Genomic DNA, 20,384 nt, shown 5'->3' with positions numbered 1-20,384 from the left:
TGTTGAATGCCTTTGTTTGTTTGCACTCATGGCAGTATGTGGTTACTTACTCTTCATCGTTTTCGGATGTCTTGCTGTTTTTCTTTGCAAAGCCTGGGGGTTCTTTTTTTTTTATTGACATTTTTTTGAACTTTTATGGAGTGCGAACACGACACAAAGGTATTGAAGCACTTTTTTTTTTGTTGCAGTTTTATATAGCGCAAACTCTACACAAAGGAATTATTTACTTCTTTTTTGCCGTTTTATGTAGCACGTACTTGACACGAACGTACTGGAGCGCTTCACATGACCACCGGTTACATTACACAAGGACAAGTCTATTTTTGGTAGGAAGGGAAGATTAAGACCCTCTTTACGACCTTGGCCTCAGCCTCAGGGAGGTGACTCAGAAGTAGGCTCGGAGGATGGAGGTCTACAACGACGATGCTCCCGTGTCGCATCGTCCGAGCGACTGGGTGAAGTCGAAAAACATTTGTTCTTCTTCGACTTCTTCCTGTGACCTGAACGTCCCGTGAACTTGGAGTGGGGTGAGGACGAGTGGTGATAGGTCCGCTAGCGGTTTCGTGGCCTTCCTCTCGAACGGGAGCACTGCGGAGTCTAGCACCAGGCCACCATGAGCTTTAGGAGCAGTCTCTCAAAGATTTCGGGTTATGGGCTGGCACTCTGAGCATGACTTCGGGTCATTGTCATGCTTCAGGCACCACAAGCACGTGAGGTGCGGATCCCATCACCGACATCATGCGGTGACAGGAGTCACACAGCTTGAACCCCGTCTTCCAAGATGACACCTCAAAGCACCAGGTCAAAAACCTTTTGACAAAAAGTCAAAAATTCAGTCAAAAAGCACCTGAGGTTAGCTCTTCTCCGGATCTGTGCATAGGCTGGCGTGGAAAGAAAAGAACTGACATCTGTGGGTTGTGGACCATATACGACTGCAATGTCATCACAACGCCAATGACGGATGTGGAGTCGACTGAAGCCACCTGACGGCACACAAGGGTACTGCTCAAAGAAAAATCTCCAGGTACACTCTGACGTCTGGGGCAAATTCTAAGGTAAAGAATCTGCAACTAGAAGTCTCTATCAGATACATGTATTACCGAAATTATTCATTTTGATCAGCTGATCCCTCCTAACAAACTTAGGTATCTGACTTAAGGGGTCCACAAATAAACTCCATGAACCAGACTCAAAAACAAGCAGTTTACGTCTGGCTGTTTAAAACTATGCCAAGCAACCTAAATGATTTTAGGAATTTCTCTAATAACCTGAAACTGAAGTCTCTTCTGCTACTTCTGTTCTTCAATAGAATATTAAATAGAACAGATCACTTTAGGGAACCATATTGATCATTGCCCAATTAACACTATTATCACTAATGGCAAAAGTATAGAAAATCTTTTCCGCCAAATATAGCACTACAGGCGTAGGCTATTTCTGTTACTGTATTGGCAAGAGCAAAAGGAATCCAATCAGACTGCTCATCAGAATGTAACAGAGGTAGAGGCTGACAGAACACAATGGCATTATGTACTATCCAACTAGGTTGCATCGTTGCAGGACCTTGATCCACAAACAGATCACAGAGAGTATGTAATATTTCTGTAGACTAATTCATATAAGGGTAGTAAAGGTTATTAAGCAGCCATTCTAGATGTTGAACTATCTTCAGGGATAGCAAAAAAACAAAACTTCTTTTGGTTGCAGCCAAGCCTAAAACAAACTGACTGCTGCTCTTTAGCATTCCCTTAACCTGGCTGACACTTCAATGCAACTTTAAATATATTATGTGGAGTTATGCTGGAAACATTTATTGCTAGGGTCACTGCAAGAAAGATAGTATTAAATAGAGGGTCATAAGTGGCAATGTGTGTGCATACATTTTATCATTACTAAAACAACCAACACCAACCCTCCTCATTCACCATATAAAAACGTATTGGAGAAACCAGCGTATCTTATGTGGTATTCAGAACCATCCCACCAGTCTCAACAACTCAACACCCCTGCCTCCCCCAACCCAACCACTCCTCTGCGCCATTCAGCAGGTCAACCATTCCTTCTTGTACATGGCCAACTTTAAGCACTTACAGAGCTATGCCCCAGTCTGCAGCCATCTACCCTGAGTCGAGAGACAATGAGGAGACAGTTGCACCCTCTGGAAGGGTAGCTCAATGCAGGTTGTGTCAGGCCTGAACAAGTTGTGCCCCTTCGTGAGCCTTAAACTCTGTCTCGATGCTCAACCTACACCATTCAACAGTTTTCTCAAACAGCTCCAAAGCACAGGTAATCTAGTGCCAGCGTGAGCACATGTTCTTCACTGGTAGTACTGTTTGCTCCACCACTACACTTCAAACATAAGCAGAAGCTACATTACCATTCTAAAGATCCGTAAGTAAATACACCGAGGGACAACATTTTCACTATGGACCCAAGACACCAGCCAAAGTTATTTAATACAGATGAAAAAAACAAAATAGCAGCACAATACATGAGCTCTTAAAGGAGCAGCAGGCGAGATTGGCCTGCATTCCAGTGTCGGGACCCTGCATCGTTTTTTATGTACTAGTACAATAAAGGAGTAAGTGTACAACATTGATGCAGGAACTGCGATTACCTAATTTTTTACTCCAATTACCCAACAAGGCTGCCCTGCTGTAACCCACAGATTGGAGCCTGTAGACTGTATAATGCATGTGAAACAGGCCCTGGTCAGCCTTCTTGGAAGACAGTAGTAGAGAAATGAAAATGTCACTTACCCAGTGTACATCTGTTCGTGGCATCAGTCGCAGTAGATTCGCATGTTCTGCAATAGCTCGCCATCTGGTGTTGGGCCGGAGTGTTACAAGTTGTTTTTCTTCGAAGAAGTATTTCGAGTCACGGGACCGAGTGACTCCTCCTTTTGTCTCCATTGCGCATGGGCGTCGACTCCATCCTCGATTGTTTTTCCCCGCAGAGGGTGAGGTAGGAGTTGAATTGTAGTAATAGTGCCCATGCAATGGAGTGACTAAGTATGCACCTATTTAAGGTTGAGATGATACATATATAAATAATTGAAGGCAACTTCCAAACTGCTACAGGCTCCCGGGGAGGCGGGTGGGCACATGCGAATCTACTGCGACTGATGCCACGAACAGATGTACACTGGGTAAGTGACATTTTCAGTTCGATGGCATCTGTCGCTGTAGATACGCATGTTCTGCATAGACTAGTAAGCAGTTGTTTCCCCAAAAGCGGTGGATCAGCCTGTAGGAGTGGAAGTAGTGTGAAATAATGTTCTTAATACGGCTTGACCTACTGTGGCTTGTTGTGCGGATAACACGTCTACACAGTAGTGCTTGGTGAATGTGTGAGGCGTAGACCATGTGGCTGCCTTACATATCTCTTGCATTGGGATGTTTCCTAGAAAGGCCATGGTAGCACCTTTCTTTCTGGTTGAGTGTGCCCTTGGTGTAATGGGCAGCTGTCGTTTAGCTTTAAGGTAGCAGATTTGGATGCATTTAACTATCCATCTGGCTATACCTTGTTTTGATATTGGGTTTCCTGCATGAGGTTTTTGAAATGCAATAAATAGTTGTTTAGTCTTTCTGATGTTTTTTGTTCTGTCAATGTAATACATCAATGCTCTTTTGACATCTAATGTATGTAGTGCCCTTTCAGCTACTGTATCTGGCTGTGGAAAAAACACTGGAAGTTCCACTGTTTGATTTAGATGGAACGGTGAAATAACCTTTGGCAAAAATTTAGGATTGGTCCTTAGGACGAGTTTATTTTTGTGTAGTTGTATAAAAGGTTCCTGTATTGTAAACGCCTGAATCTCGCTTACTCTTCTTAGGGAAGTAATGGCGATGAGAAATGCCACCTTCCAGGTTAGGAACTGTATGTCGCAGGAGTGCATGGGTTCAAAAGGTGGACCCATAAGTCTAGTTAGGACAACATTTAGGTTCCATGAAGGAACAGGTGGTGTTCTTGGTGGTATAATTCTCCTAAGGCCCTCCATGAATGCTTTAATGACTGGTATTTTATATAGGGAAGTTGAATAGGTAGCCTGCAGGTATGCAGATATTGCTGCAAGGTGTATTTTAATGGAAGAGAAAGCTAGGTTAGATTTTTGTAAGTGAAGCAAGTAACCCACTACATGTTCTGGAGTTGTGTGTAATGGTTGTATTTGATTAATATGGCAGTAGCAAACAAACCTCTTCCATTTACTTGCATAGCAGTGCCTGGTGGATGGCCTTCTAGCTTGTTTTATGACTTCCATACATTCTTGGGTAAGTTGTAAGTGCCCGAATTCTAGGATTTCAGGAGCCAGATTGCTAGATTCAGCGATGCTGGATCTGGGTGTCTGATCTTTTGGTTGTGCTGTGTCAACAGATCTGGCCTGTTGGGCAATTTGATGCAGGGTACCACTGATAGGTCTAGCAGCGTTGTGTACCAGGGTTGCCTTGCCCAAGTTGGTGCTATCAATATGAGTTTGAGTTTGCTTTGACTGAGTTTGTTTACCAGGTAAGGAAGGAGAGGGAGAGGAGGAAAAGCGTAAGCAAATATCCCTGACCAGTTCATCCATAGGGCATTGCCTTGGGATTGTTCGTGTGGGTATCTGGATGCGAAGTTTTGGCATTTTGCGTTCTCCCTTGTCGCAAACAAGTCTATCTGAGGTGTTCCCCAGAGTTTGAAATAAGTGTTCAGAATTTGGGGGTGAATCTCCCATTCGTGGACCTGTTGGTGATCTCGAGAGAGATTGTCTGCGAGTTGATTTTGGATCCCTGGTATAAATTGTGCTATTAGGCGAATTTGGTTGTGAATTGCCCAACGCCAAATCTTTTGTGCTAGCAGGCTTAACTGCGTGGAGTGCGTCCCCCCCTGCTTGTTTAGATAATACATTGTTGTCATGTTGTCTGTTTTGACGAGAATGTATTTGTGAACTATTATTGGTTGGAAAGCTTTTAGTGCTTGAAAAACTGCTAGAAGTTCTAGGTGATTGATATGCAGTTTTGATTGATGTACGATCCATTGTCCTTGTATGCTGTGTTGATCGAGGTGTGCTCCCCACCCTGTCATGGAAGCATCTGTTGTTATTACGTATTGTGGCACTGGGTCCTGGAAAGGCCGCCCTTTGTTTAAATTTATGTTGTTCCACCACAGAAGCGAGAGGTAAGTTTGGCGGTCTATTAACACCAGATCTAGAAGGTGACCCTGTGCTTGAGACCACTGTGATGCTAGGCATTGTTGTAAGGGCCTCATGTGCAGTCTTGCGTTTGGGACAATGGCTATGCATTAAGACATCATGCCTAGGAGTTGTAATACCATCTTTGCTTGTATCTTTTGTGTTGGATACATGCGTTGTATGATGGTGTTGAAATTTAGAATTCTTTGTGGACTTGGAGTGGCTACTCCCTTTGATGTGTCTATTATGGCTCCTAGGTATTGTTGTACCTTGCGCGGCAGAATGTTGGATTTTGTAAAGTCGACGGTGAACCCGAGTTTGAAGAGGGTTTGTATGATCTGATTTGTGTGATTTGAGCACTCTATGAACGAATGGGCCTTGATTAGCCAGTCGTCCAAATATGGGAACACATGTATTTGCTGCCTTCTTATGTGTGCAGCGACTACCGCTAGGCATTTGGTAAAGACTCTTGGTGCGGTTGTTAATCCGAAAGGCAGTACCTTGAATTGGTAATGTATTCCTTTGAATACAAACCTTAGGTATTTCCTGTGCGATGGGTGTATTGGTATATGGAAATAAGCGTCCTTGAGGTCTAAAGTTGCCATGTAGTCGTGTAGTTTTAGCAATGGCAATACTTCTTGTAGTGTGACCATGTGGAAGTGGTCCGATTTGATGAAAGTGTTCACTACTCTGAGGTCTAGGATTGGTCTCAGCGTTTTGTCCTTCTTTGGTATCAGAAAGTACAGTGAGTAAACTCCTGTGTTTATTTGTGTGTTTGGCACTAATTCGATTGCATTCTTTTGCAATAGTGCCTGCACTTCTATCTCCAGGAGATTGGAGTGGTGTGTTGTTAAATTTTGTGCTTTTGGTGGTATGTTTGGAGGGAATTGTAGAAATTCTATGCAATAACCATGCTGGATAATTGCTAGAACCCAAGTGTCTGTAGTGATTTCCTCCCACGCTTTGTAATAATGACCTATTCTTCCCCCCACTGGTGTTGTGTGGAGGGGGTGAGTGACATGTGAGTCACTGTTTAGTAGTAGGGGTTTTGGGGCTTTGAAATCTTCCTCTATTTCTAGGGAATTGCCCTCCTCTATATTGTCCCCGAAAACCTCCTCTATACTGTCCCTGGTAACTGGACGGTGTTGCTTGTGAGGTGCTGGCTTGTGTGCTCTGACCCCGAAACCCCCCTCGAAAGGGCGTTTTACGGAATGTGCTGTAATTCCCTCTGCTCTGCGGGGAGTAGAGTGCGCCCATGGCTTTGGCAGTGTCCGTATCTTTTTTGAGTTTCTCAATCGCTGTGTCCACTTCTGGACCGAACAGTTCTTTTTCATTAAAAGGCATATTGAGAACTGCTTGTTGAATCTCTGGTTTAAATCCAGACGTTCGGAGCCATGCATGCCTTCTGATAGTTACGGATGTATTAATTGTCCGTGCAGCTGTATCTGCAGCGTCCATGGAGGAGCGGATCTGGTTGTTGGAAATGGCCTGTCCCTCCTCAACCACTTGTTTTGCCCTATTTTGTAAGTCCTTGGGCAGATGTTCAATGAGATGTTGCATCTCGTCCCAGTGGGCTCTGTCATAGCGCGCAAGTAGTGCCTGGGAGTTCGCGATGCGCCACTGGTTTGCAGCCTGTGCTGCGACTCTTTTACCAGCTGCATCGAACTTGCGGCTTTCTTTATCTGGGGGTGGTGCATCTCCAGATGTGTGAGAGTTGGCCCTTTTCCTAGCTGCTCCTACAACGACAGAGTCTGGTGGCAGCTGTGTAGTGATGAAAACCGGGTCTGTAGGAGGCGCCTTATACTTTTTTTCCACCCTTGGTGTGATTGACCTGCTTTTGACCGGCTCCTTAAAGATGTCTTTTGCGTGCCGGAGCATACCAGGGAGCATAGGCAGGCTTTGGTACGAACTGTGGGTGGAGGAGAGTGTGTTGAATAAAAAATCATCCTCGACCTGTTCTGAGTGGAGGCTTACGTTGTGAAATTGTGCTGCTCTAGCCACCACTTGAGAATACGCGGTGCTGTCCTCTGGTGGAGATGGCTTCGTAGGGTATGCCTCCGGACTATTATCTGACACTGGGGCGTCGTATAGGTCCCATGCGTCCTGATCTTGGTCACCCTGGCTCATGGTGGTGTGAGCTGGGGAGAGTGATGGAGTTTGTGCTGGTGAGACGTGAATCACGGGCGGAGGAGAGGGTGGTGGGGTAACTCTTTTCACCACTTTTGGTTGTGGTGTTTGTTCAGTCTGGAACTCCAACCTTCTCTTTCTCCTAATAGGGGGAAGGGTGCTTATCTTTCCTGTCCCCTGCTGTATGAAGATACGCTTTTGCGTATGGTCCACATCAGTTGCTTGTAGCTCTTCCTCAAACCTATGCTTTCGCATTTGGGAGGTTAGCGAGTGCTCTTCTGTATAAGAGCCTGAAGCTGGGTCGCTTGCAGTTTGTTTCGGCATCGAAACCCTGTCTGCGTGTTTTTTCGGCTCCGAGGTGACTTTTTTCTTTTTCGGGGCCGAAACCTCTCGGCGTCGATCTGCGTCGGTGCCGCTGTCTCGGCGTCGAGCCGTGTCCACACCGGCATCTCGGTGTCGAGGCTTGTCTCCAGCACTTTCTCGGTCCCGAGAAAGCTGCGTGCCGGTGTCTCGACCGGAGTCGGACGATCTCGGCACTGTTTGGGCCTTTTTCGGTGCCGACGGTCGGTCACCGAATTTATGGGTGGAGCCATGGCCGGATGGCAGTGGCGTCCCCTGGGCCTTGTAAATGTGTCTCTGTGTGGTTTTCGACGTCTTACTCACGGTTTGTGTATCGTCGAATCCTTCGGAGTCTGAGTCTTGGATCGAGAAGGTACCTTCCTCTTCCTGTTCCTCGAACTCCTGTCGGGCTGTCGGTGCGGACGCCATCTGAAGTCTTCTGGCTCGACGGTCTCGGAGTGTTTTTCGGGACCGGAACGCACGACAGGCCTCGCAGGTGTCTTCGCTGTGCTCAGGTGACAGGCACAGGTTGCAGACCAAGTGTTGGTCTGTGTAGGGGTATTTATTGTGGCATTTGGGGCAGAAACGGAACGGGGTCCGTTCCATCGGCGTTCTTCAGCACGCGGTCGGGCCGACCAGGCCCCGACGGGGGATCGAAAAACTACCCTGAAGGGCACCGGAGCTCTTCGATCTTCGATGCGGTGTGGAATCCAAGTACGCCGATCCCGAACGCAACAATACCGACGAAAATCTTCCGAAATTAGCCAATCTTCCGTTCCGAAACTCGGAGCGACAGGAACACGTCCGAACCCGATGGCGGAAAAAAAACAATCGAGGATGGAGTCGACGCCCATGCGCAATGGAGACAAAAGGAGGAGTCACTCGGTCCCGTGACTCGAAATACTTCTTCGAAGAAAAACAACTTGTAACACTCCGGCCCAACACCAGATGGCGAGCTATTGCAGAACATGCGTATCTACAGCGACAGATGCCATCGAACATAAATAAACTAAACTAATGTGCTCTCCTCCATGGGCATCTCCCAGCACATTGTGTTCTTATGCAATCAAGTGCCATTGAAGCCACAGACAGGGTCTAAAGGATTACAAGTACCACATTATATAGGACCAAATGCCATTTACCTCCAAAGTGTATTTTTACTCCACTAGATTACATACAAAAATTTCATTGCTTGCATTTCCTTCACCGTTTCTGTAACTGTTACAAGGTTATTTTTCTCCTTCAGTAACCCATTATTTATTACTGTTACATGAAAAAAAGCATGTGTACCCCTGGTGTCATTAGCTAAAACGTGTGAGTGTGACCGGCAACCATTAAAAGTTAAGTAGCAACTTTCTCTCTCGCCTCCACAAAGCCAACACCACAGTTGGATTTAACGCTAGAGCTTCCATCGTAAATTCTCACCAAAGGAGCATTTAGCCATACTCTTACCATAAGCTTCCTCGATGAGTGCACAGTATGGATTGATCCCTGTGCCATTCCGTTTTGTTTCTTGCTCTCCTAGCCTCAGGATGTTCTCCAAGCCATTCAATGCAACCTGCACGATCTTCGAATCCATCACAGTGAGGAGATCACACAAAGGTTTTATACAACCTAGTTCTACTAGATACCTAAAAACAGAATTACAAGTTAATAGCAGTAAATCAAGTGAAGAGCCTAGCTTTTCCCCCTTTTTGTTTTTAACACACGCCAACACCCACTTACTTTATTTGCTCTGCAGACCCTCCTGAAGTAGCATTTGTGATGGCCCACGCTGCTTCCTTCCTAGTCCTGAATTCTGCAGTCTGTAGAATGCTTATGAGTGCAGGAAAAATGTTGGCATCTATCACAGTCTGCAAGAAAATAAGTCTTTACGTGACACATGTATTCATATTTACGGAGCATATTTTGAACCAGAGAAAAAGTTCAGATTCCTCCCAATCATGCTACTTTTGCTACAGCTTTAGAAGATTCTGTCCTACTCTTCTAGATAACTACCTTGCCTCCTCTGCCCTTAACAAAAAAAATAATAAAAAAATAATAATAATCGGAAGCATTAACTCAACAACTGCAAATTAAGGCCAAAATCATGAGACTGCAAATGGAAAGCAAGAATTTCTGATCTCCAGCAATCCCCATCAGTAATCAAAAAATTACTTTCTGATCATCTTAATTTTCTCTGGGAATATTCACTGAACTAAGTGAATTGAGGTAAATTACATGGTATTCAACCATGCGGTGATATAGATAACCCTCCACAGAGATCCTGCAGTCAGATTTCCGTTGCAGTTAATTCTTCATCGCACCCACTTCCCATCCCATGGATTATTTACCAAGAGCACTTGCCAACAACTGGTACAATGCTTACGTCCAGTACTGGTCCTTAAGTACCAGCAGAGGTGGCACCAGGCATGTCAGCCTGCTTCATTCGGGATCTCTGACATGAGATCCAGTAGAGTCAGGGAAAACGAAGGAGGTACTTCAGAAGCTGTGGGTTTTGGTGCAGATTGTCTCTTCACTAGTATCAGACGTGATTTGCTACCTCCCATAGTGATTAAGATTGCTAGGAACCATCAGGAGGGAAACCACTGGAAGCTTCATGCAAGCTGTAACCTTGCACAGAAACCCAGAACATGCCATTTTGCAGAGGCAACTAAAAAGAAAGCAACCCTGCTCAGCAAGGCCTACAACACTGTTCCCACAACAGTATGCAAATTTGGACAAGAAAATTAGAAGAACAAATGGTCAACAACTCCCACTTAAATTACGTCCGGGCTAGACTAATTTCAGATTTGGATCCCATTTAAAAAAAAAAAAAAAAAGAAAAACGTTCTGTGCCTGTTAACTTACTCACTGGTGCACCAAGTCCAAGCATTCTGCCAACATGGTCATCTGGAACAAAAACTTACTTACCTTTGGTAATGCTTTATCTGGTAGAGACTGGATCTGGAATTTTGTTGTGAGCAGTGGAGGAAGCTGGCTTGGTGTGTGGTGAGCAGCTATAGTGTTATCACCTAATACCAGGTCCAGGTATCCCCTATTAGTGAGGTGTAGACTGTGTCTAGGAAGCCAGAGCTCTCTAGAGTTAGCTGTGGATGAGCTGCCAAGGCTTACCTAGGCGACATGCAAAGCTTACGCAATACCACTACAGTCACACAGAACTTACACATGTGAAAGAACCACAGTGTTACAAAAATAAAGGTACTTCATTATGGTAACACAAATACTAAAATACTGTATAGGTAATACTCCACTAGGAGGTGAGTAAACACATTATTATATACACATTAGAAGTCAGTGATTAGCATAGAAAGCAATAGCAAATAGTAAAACAATAGAAAATAGTGAAGGCCCTAGGGGAAGACCAAATCATATACTAAGTAAGTGGAATGTGAAAGTCAGTCCCCCACCAAAGGAAGTTGAATAAGTAGAGGGGAGCTGGAGGAACTAGGAACCCCAAACGGTAAGTACCATGGTGCCCCCCCCCCCAACCCCCCACCAGCAACCAGGGGAGAGGAGGTATGTACCTGGGTTTTCCCCAGACCCACAGGAGAACTTTGGAAAAGGACTGTGCAAGACCCAGACAAGACTGGAAGAAACCAAAGTTGTATCCTGACAGAAGAGGACCTGCAAAAGAAGAGGATCAAGCCCAGTCCGAGTTGGTGTCCGGCTGTGGCAGGAGCCACTACCCTCCCTTATGTGGATGCAGGACCAGGTCGATGGTGGATGAAGAAAGTCAGCAGTGCAGCACTGGAGCAGAAGAGGATTTCCAGAAGTGATGCAAGTGATGTCCCACATTGGCAGGTGTGATGCCATCAGTCAGTGGTGCTGGAAAACCACTAACAAGCCTTGGCAAATGCAACGGTCGGTGAAGGTGGTTTTGCAGGGCTGAAGAGGACCAGCAAGGTCCAAGGGACTTGATCCAAGGAGGAGAGCCTGAGCTGATCCCCAGCAGCTGGGAGAGTCACAAGAAGAGGAGGCAGCTCCCACAGGCGCTTCAGGGACAGCAGGCACAGGAGTCGCAGTTAGGCCCACTCAGCACACCTGGAGAGGAGTCCCACGTTGCTCTAGCAGCAGGAAGGAGACTGTGCATTGCAGGGAAGAGTGATGGAGGCAGGGGCTACACAGACCTAAAGATCCCTTGGAGGAGGAACAAACAAGCCTTGGTAGCTGCAAGAGTCGTGGTGCCCTGCAAGGAGAGGCAAGGACTTAGCGTCTCCCAAGTTGGACAGCTGGTAGAGAGGACCAAGTGGACCACTCCAGGCTACCACCTGTGATGCAGGATCCACACAGTTCGGGAGGAGAGCAGATCCACACAGCCGGTCATCATTGCAGTTGGTGCCTGTGGATGCAGGGGAGTGATTCCTTCACTCCAAGGGAGATTCCTTCTTGCGCAGGATCACCTAGCAGGGTGCCCACCTATCAGGAGGTGGCTGTGACGTCACCTGCCTGACCTGGCCAAAAAGAAACTCCCAGGAGCCTCTGCCCACCCTGGATCCAAGATGGCAGAATCAAGTGGCCACCTGGAGTAGCTCTGGGCACCACCAATGGGCTGGTGATGGACAGGGGAGTGGTCACTTTTCATTGTCCAGTTTTGCACTAGAGCAGGGACCGGGGGCCCCTGGACTGGTGCAAACCGGTTTATGCAAGGAGGGCACCAAATGTGCCCTTCAAAGCAAACCAGTGGCTTGGGGAGGCTATCGCTCCCTAGCTGTGTAACACCTATTTCCAAAGGGAGAGGGTGTTGCCTCTCTCTCCCAAAGGAAATCCTTTGTTCTGCCTTCCTCTGCTTGAGCTGGTCAAGCAGCAGGAGGGCAGAACAAAGGAAATCCTTTGTTCTGCCTTCCTCTGCTTGAGCTGGACAAGCAGGAGGAGGGCAGAAACCTGTCTGGGGGGTGGCAGCAGCGCGGGCTGCCCAGAAAATCCCAGAAGACTGGTAGGAGCAATGCTGGGGTTTCTTTAAGTAGCCCCCAGAGTGCCTGGAATCATATAACCAATATTGGCAACTGTATTGAGGAATGATTCAGACATGTTTGATTCCAAACATGCCCAGGTTCAAAGTTACCATTATGTAGCTGGACACAGGTGTGCTCAGTACACGGGTAAAATGGCTTCCCCACACTTACGAAGTCCAGTGAAATGGAGTTGGAGTTCGTAGGGGGTACCTCTGCTCATGCAGGGGTGCCCTCACACAAGTACTTGCACCCCGCCCAATGGGCTAGGAGGATCTGCTATAGGGTGACTTACAGTGACCTGGTGCAGTAACCTATAGTGAAAGGGTGCATGCACCTTTTCACACATGCTGCAATGGCAGGGCTGCAGACACATTTTGCATGGGCTCCCATGGGTGGCACAATACATGCTGCAGCCCCTGAGGAACCCCTGTTGGCCCAATGCGCAGGGTACCCAAGTACCATATACTAGGCACTTACATGGGAGCACCAGTATGCCAACTGTGGGGTGTGCAGAGTCCTAAGCAACCAAATTTAGAGGGAAAGAGCACAGCCACTGGGGTCCTGGTTAGCAGGATCCTAATGAACGCAGTCAAAATACACAGACAGCAGGCAAAAAGTGGGAGTAACCATCCCAAAAAGAGGGTACTTTCCTACAAGCAGTACCCCTGCGTGCCCTTAGGTGGCATCGTTTGGCTCTCAAAACTGATGTGTGCGGTTCCTATACAGGTACCAACCCAGCGTGCTGACATGAGATTCTTTTACCAAGTTTCCAAGCTAAGATTGCGGAACTACGACGAACATTGACCACTGGTGTGGAAACCCAAGGCCATGAAAGGCGAACAGCCCTGTCCCAAGAAATCTGTTCACAGAGCTGGGAGGATGAGTGGATCGGTAAGGAATTTGCAGCTAGACAGTCTGTACCAGATAAGGCATTACCGAAGGTAGGTAACTTGCTCATCCGATAGAGACCTCTAGCTGCAGATTCCTTACCTTAGAAGAAATATCCAAGCAAAACCTCCCCCTCAGGTGGGTCAGCGCCAAATTTCACACTAGAAAGTCCTACATGACCAAACAGGCAAAATGCCAATGCTGATGCTGATGGACCTGACCATCCAGGCAGTAGTGTTTTATAAAAGTGTGGTGAGACCCATGACGCTGCCTGGCAGATGTCCAGGACCGGAACTTCACGTGTTAACGCAGTAGTTGCAGGCTTAACTCTGGTGGAATGAGCATGCAAACCCTCAAGGGGTCGCTTCTTAGCCAAAGCGTAGCAGATCTTAATGCCAAGTACGATCCATCAGGAGATGGTCAGTTTCTGCACAGCCTTTCCCTTCTTCGCTCCAACATATCCCATGAAGAGTCGTCCACCCAGAACTCTTTTGTGCAGTCAATGTAGAACAACAATGCTCTTTTCAGGTCCAGTCAGTGAAATCGCTCCTCCTCTTTGGAGGGATGTGGTGGAGCGTAAAAAGTAGGCAGAGTGATTGATTGTTCAATTGGACGGCTGAAGCACTCCTCAGGTAATCAATAGGTATAGTGTGGTTTCTCTGTTTAATTGTGTGCACTAGGGTATCCCCCTCTGATCGTGGGTGTAGCTATTATATGAAGTTGCGCTTCTCGCATCAGGGAAAGCATCCCTCAGTTGCACAACTTAAATCGTCAATATGGGATGTAATCAAATTATTTATTTTTTTACAAGAAATGATTCCCAAATTACTCTTCATAATTCAATAATCATTATGATCTTTTTATTAAATCTTTCAGACGGCAATGAAATTGACAGTATCTCTTAAGTGTACAGGTCAGTTTTACATTTTCATGCTTTATATATCCTGGCACCAGCACAAGTAAAGTCTAGACAGGCAGGACGGCAATGTGGAAGTCCAACGTCACCATCCAGTCCCCCTGGTCCAGGGCAGACAGGACTTGAGCGAGCATGATCATTTTGAACTTGAGTCTTTCTTGGGAACCAGAAAGTTGTGGGAATAGCAAACCCGATCTATTTCTGGCATTGGCACCTCTCTATGGCTCCATTTGCCAAGACAGCAATTTATCTGCAGAGCCAGGCCTCGAATGGAGACACTCCCTCATCTTGTTGGCTGAGTCAAAGACCTCTTAGACTTCTTGTTCTTTTTCTTGTAGGACTTATCCAAAGACCTGGATGGCTTTGAGTGCGACAAAGAGCTTGGGCTTTGCGACCAATCCCAGGACCTTCTACTCAACGGGGATGAAGAAAGTCGCAGTTTGAGTGGCAAGAAGCTGGAGAGACAGCTCCCTTGCAGCCTTGAGGTGCATGGTGTGGCAAGCCGAGCAGGTCTGTGCGTTGTGGTCACGGTTCAGGCACCCAAAGCAAACAAGATGCGAGTCCATCACAGACATCTGTTGATGACAGGCGCAGCAGGGCTTGAAGCCGACCTTCCAAGTTGACATTCATGCCACACCACGAGAGGGATTTACAAAAAAAATCTTTGACAAAAGGTGGAAAAAACAGTCAGCCAAAAAAAAAATGACTGGGGCAGCCCTCTCCTGATCTGCGATGAATGGCGCAGAAAGAAAAGACCCAACCTCAACTCACTGGCTGGTACCTACATAGGAACCGCACATGATGCCACTCTGAGCTGAACGACGCCACCTACTAGTGCACAGGTGTACTGCTCATGAAAAAAGTACAGATCCAGTCTGATGCCTGGGGATAACTGTAAGATAAGGAATCTGTAGCTAGAGGTCCATCAGAAAACTAGCTTCATTGGAACATCACCCCTCAATAGAGCAGGTCTGGCAAACAGATAAACTTAATATGTAATGATGGCAATCCGTTGAATTTTGCGCATCCTGTACAGAAAATGTAGGCATCTTGCTCACTTCCCTTCAGTAAGGCCTCTGACCGAGATTGTCATGCACTTATGGTTGGTGCAGCACTTTTTTTTTTTTTCCATTAATGTACTTTATCTTCGTCAGTCCCAACAAGGGACCCTGTACATCCCCCAACTTTTATTGTAATAGAAATGCTAGTCCAGTGTTCAGACTTCCTCTTACTCAGGGACAGCCCATTTAGTATGTTACAGTAAATAGGCTGAGCATTTTTGTGGGTTTCTAGATAGTGTTTAGCACCTCTTCATGTGCCTTGCAAAACTAGCTTGCTCCCTCGTCAAATCAGTCCAAGAAGGTTTTGCAATCACATACCCTACCACATGCATATATAAGAATGGCAAGAAGCACTGCAACGAAATCAAATACACCCAGGGGTGGGTAATTTTCTAAAAATTTGCTAAGGGATGGTATGCTTCAGAAGTCTGTTTGTCCTGTATTAGGTTCCACTGGTCTCATTTGGTGCATTGCAGTTAAGCAACGATATTACAGCAGCATTCTTAGAGTTATGTCAAGGTTTGCAATCTGACATTTCTGATTACACAGGACTTCGAACACACCAGACTTCTATTTACGTCAAATGTTTAATGTAGGAAAGTAGCATCTTTCTGACATAGTTATCACCACTTTTTGCCTGGTGTCAGTGTGTTTAGACTGTAGTGCACTGGGATCCTGCTAATCAGGACCCCCAGTGTGAGCTCTCCCCTCAAAATTTGGATAATGGTAAACTTCTGCACCCCAATATTGGCATACTGGCGCACCCATGTAATTACCTAGAACCCAAGGGTACTGGTACACCAGGAGTCTCCCATGGGATGCAGCATGTATTGTGCCATCCATGGGAGCCCATACAAACTGTGTCTGCAGGTCTGCCATTGCAGCCTGTGTAAAATGGTACATGCACCCTTTCACCACTGATTTAAGGCTTACCTTATTTTGCGGTAACTGCGCTTATGCACTGTAAGTCACCCCTCTGGTAGGCCCTTCAGCCCAAGGGCAGTGTGCATGCCCTTAAGTGTGAGGGTACTCCTGCATGATCAGGGTACCCCTTCAAATCCCAGACTCCATTCCCTTGACTTTGCAAGTGTGGGGAAGCCACCTTAAGGTATGTAGTTGGCTGGTCAACACAAGTGGTCCCACTACGTAACAACTTCATTGAACCTAGGCATATTTGGTATCAAACATGTCAATCATGCAACTACACCGATTCCAGTGCTAGTTGCATGATCCCCCTGCACTCTGGGGGTTCTTTAGAGGATTCCCCCAGTTCTGCATGTGTAGCCTTACAGGGTCTAGGCTGCCAGCCCACGCTGCTGCCGACCCCAGACACTGTTCTGCCCTCCTGCTGAAGAGCATATCTCACGCAGAGGAAGGCAGAACAAAGGATTTTCTGCAAGGGAGAGGTGTGACTACCTCTCACTTTTAAATGAGTGTCTCTGGACTGGGGTGGCCTCTGAGCACCACCAGACTGCTTTGAAGGGCACATGTGGTGCCCTCTTTGCATGATACGGTTTGCACCAGTTCAGGAAACCCCAGTTCCCGCTCTGGCGTGAAACCACACAAAGGTCAGGGGAGTGACCAGCCCCTGTCCAGCTTCACCCCTATGGAGGAGCACAGAGCTCTGCCAGGAGGCCACTTGACTCTGCCATCTTGAAAATAAGATGTGCTGAGGCCCCCGGGAGCATCTGACTGGTTAGGCTAGGCAGATGATGTCCCTGACCTCCTCTGATAGGTGTGGTTACTTCAGAGAGTGACCAACCCCCTTTTAGGGTTACTTAAGGGCTCCCTCGAGGGTGGGTCTTCAGATTCTTTGAGCAAGACTCTACATGGAACCCTCTGCAAGACAACTTCTAGTCCCGGCTACTGAAACCGCTGCTGGACTTCATTTGGAACTGAAACAAGACTGTATCCAGTTGGGAGGGCTCCTACTGCAACATGGTTTAACCAGCTCCTGCAAGACTTCTGCAACCTCCGTGGCTGTGCATCCTCCAGGGTCACAAGGACTCTGTCTGCATCTAAGAAGCAAGAAGAAATCTCCCTTGGAGTGAAGGAGTCACTCCCCTCTATCCACAGGCATCTCAAAACAACGACCACCAGCTGGTGGATCCTGCTGTCCCACAAACAATGTAAAGGCTCTGCTCACAGGAGGTAGTTCTGTGCACCGCGACTGTTGCTCTTGCCAAGGCTTGTTGACTGTTCCTCAAGGAGGCCTTCAGGCCTCAAGAAGCCCCAGCACTCTGCAACTCAAAGATCAACCTCCCCCTGCAGCTCCTGAAACGTGGGGACTCCTGTTTTGTTGTGCTGCTGACACCTCCCTGAGCCTGCTGCCAGTGGGTCACTTGTGGGGGTTCTTCCGACTCCGGCTGGCTTTCCTCACTGCTGCAGGCCTGCCCTGACTTTTCCAAGGGTAAAGTCACTAGGACCATGTTACAAAATAACATTAGACAGGCCTGGGGTGAGCTGCTGATGGTTTGGGAGGGGAAACCAGCATCGGAACTGGTTCCTAGGCAAGTGGCAGCTGAGCTGGAATGAACTGGCATGAACCCTGGCGCCAGTGGGGAAGTAATGGGCAAGAGAATGGGTCTCAAAGGCTCAGTTGAACTGGGCTGTGAATGGCTTCGCAATCTGGAGCATGATCTTTGTTTCAACCATAACCTCTTCTCTGCAAATGTATTAAGCACACTGGCATTTGTAAATCCATGTATAACCCATCATCAGTACAGCGAGAGAAGAACAGGTTGTCTGACTGTTCATCACTGGTGTAGTGGGGAACATTTAGTATACCCTGAACTGCATCAGAGTCCGATCCAAATAAGGTATCTAGGCTCTAGTGGTACACGTACAGAAGAAGAGTGTGAGGGTTAGTCTGGTTGTATAATTACTGGCTCTGCTTCTGTCTGCTTGTAAAGCGATACAGGCCTGGCATGGGACGAAAATGGTTCAGGTCTGGAGACAAGTTGTTGCCAGTTGACTCAGCATCAGTGGTGGCACAGAAAGGGCAGGGGTCGGTATTGGCCCAGGGAAAAACCTACATGCAGAAGTCCAATTGGAGACCCCTGAGACTTAGTGAAGCCTGAAGCTGCAGCAAAGGTAACAGAGCATCTGAAGGCCCCGTCAGGACCAGTTGGTGGACTAGATCAGAGTCAGAAGCTGCTTGTGCGGTATCATTTGATTGCTACTCACACCTTCCAGCTTGACTGATTTAGAGTGGTGGAATGGGGTCCAATCAAGCTCTGCTTTGTTGCACGTATGCCATGTTTTTGACTTACTGAAAGACTTTGAGCAAGACCAGTTTCTTGCAGGAGATCGTGACGTCTGATTACTCACTCATGGATAACCTTTGGGTGTTAGAGGGCACATTTACTGTGGCACTTCAGATTGTGACCGGAGCCCAAGCACCAGACACATCGGTTGAGTTGTGATTGACATCTGTATCCTGCAGTATTGTTCTCAGCATAGCCTGAATCCTGTCTTTGGGAAAACATCTTCCCTGACACACTGTAGGAGAAACCGGACAAAGGAATTGAGGTCAGCCTAATGGGGCCGGGGGCGGGAGGGGAAATAGGGCAGGGTCACCTGCCACTCTCAGGACGTTAGAGAGTCACTGCGGAGCCACACAGTATGCAGGGGCTTTACTGAAGAGTTCTCCAGATCCAATCTGGCGATATTCTTAATGTGAGGAACCTGCAAGTTGGATGTACCCCATCATAAAGATCCAGTTTATGTCAGTTACCAGTCAAAATACAAATACAATCCAAGAACAACCACCAAAAACTCCCAATGAACATGGAACAGCAGCATTGCTGTGCTTAAGCATGACAGGAGAAAGAGACTAACATTGTTCCAATCTAGAGGGTTGTATGTGAAAACATCATAAGCAAACATTGACATGAATCAGAAGGGCCACAGCTGTCATACTATATAAGCTTATCCAGCAGTGACAGAGGATCCACAGTCAACACTTGTAACATCAGAGCAAAATGTAGGGTTCACCCAGAAACAGAAGCCCAATCCCTGTAGGTACAATTTTGCAACCTGGTAAGAGTAAATGGAGTTCACCCAAGAGCATCAGACAGCTAAACCAAGAGAGGAACATTTAACATCTATGCACTATTTCCTTTTCTGGGAGATGGCAGACTTTTCAGACAAATACATTCAACTCATTTTTAATCTACTGCGCATGAATGTCAAACAAGATTTCATAGTGGAGAATTGGGGAATCGACAGTGTATACTATATGTACTTATATAAACTTGCTTTCATTTAAAAAAAAAAATTAACAAAAAACGCATTCACCAAATTTAAACGAGCGAAAGTTTGAGTTAATTATGTTAAAAAATAGAACAGGTGTAGCGTACCTGAATTTGAGCCCGATTTCCAGCTGTAATATTGGATATTGTCCAGCATGCCTCCTTCTTGATGGATTCCTTAGGACTGCTAAGCAATTGCAGCAAACTCTGGAGGGCTGAGCAATTCAACACTACCTGAAAAATGTAAGTTGCACATAGATACTTAACAAAAGAAGACTGATCAGTACCAAGTCTCAGCATAACTCTGCCAAATGTCCCACACCATTAGGTCAATAAAGGAATGAAAGCTCAATCTAAAAATACAATACAAGAAACATACTGTAATTCATTTTTAAATGAGTAATACTTCTTGAGTCCTCAAGAAGCATTTTTCATGCACTTTCAAGCAGAAGTTTTATATACATTGTATGGAGAAGTTGAATGATCACATGATAGGACAGGAAGAATTGTATTGCCTTGCCATTTTCTACTCTGTTCCCCACTTTAAGATGACTTACTCTGAGCTACATATTCCCTTCCTAAAATGTTTGGTTCTCCATTTGAGCCTATACACAAAGCTACTTTTGTCCTGTAAGTTGCTTTTCATTGTAGGTATTATCCAAGCACTAGTCTCTAGAG

At 46.5% G+C, this 20,384-nt stretch overlaps 1 protein-coding gene across 1 annotated transcript in view; it reads right to left on the bottom strand.

The window, feature by feature from the left end:
• Positions 1-20,384, bottom strand: part of KPNA1 (karyopherin subunit alpha 1) — a 181,930-nt gene that overhangs the window by 9,378 nt on the left and 152,168 nt on the right. Inside the window, exons 11-13 of the mRNA XM_069202718.1 lie at positions 19,815-19,940; positions 9,359-9,486; positions 9,086-9,264 (exon numbers count right to left, since the gene is read on the bottom strand). Of these exons, the coding sequence (XP_069058819.1) occupies positions 9,086-9,264; positions 9,359-9,486; positions 19,815-19,940 (433 nt within the window). The remainder of the gene's footprint in view (positions 1-9,085; positions 9,265-9,358; positions 9,487-19,814; positions 19,941-20,384) is intronic.

Source organism: Pleurodeles waltl, chromosome 8 (assembly GCF_031143425.1).
Source record: "Pleurodeles waltl isolate 20211129_DDA chromosome 8, aPleWal1.hap1.20221129, whole genome shotgun sequence".
NCBI classification, from domain to species: Eukaryota; Metazoa; Chordata; class Amphibia; order Caudata; family Salamandridae; genus Pleurodeles; species Pleurodeles waltl.
This window is presented reverse-complemented; position numbering and strand designations above follow the sequence as displayed.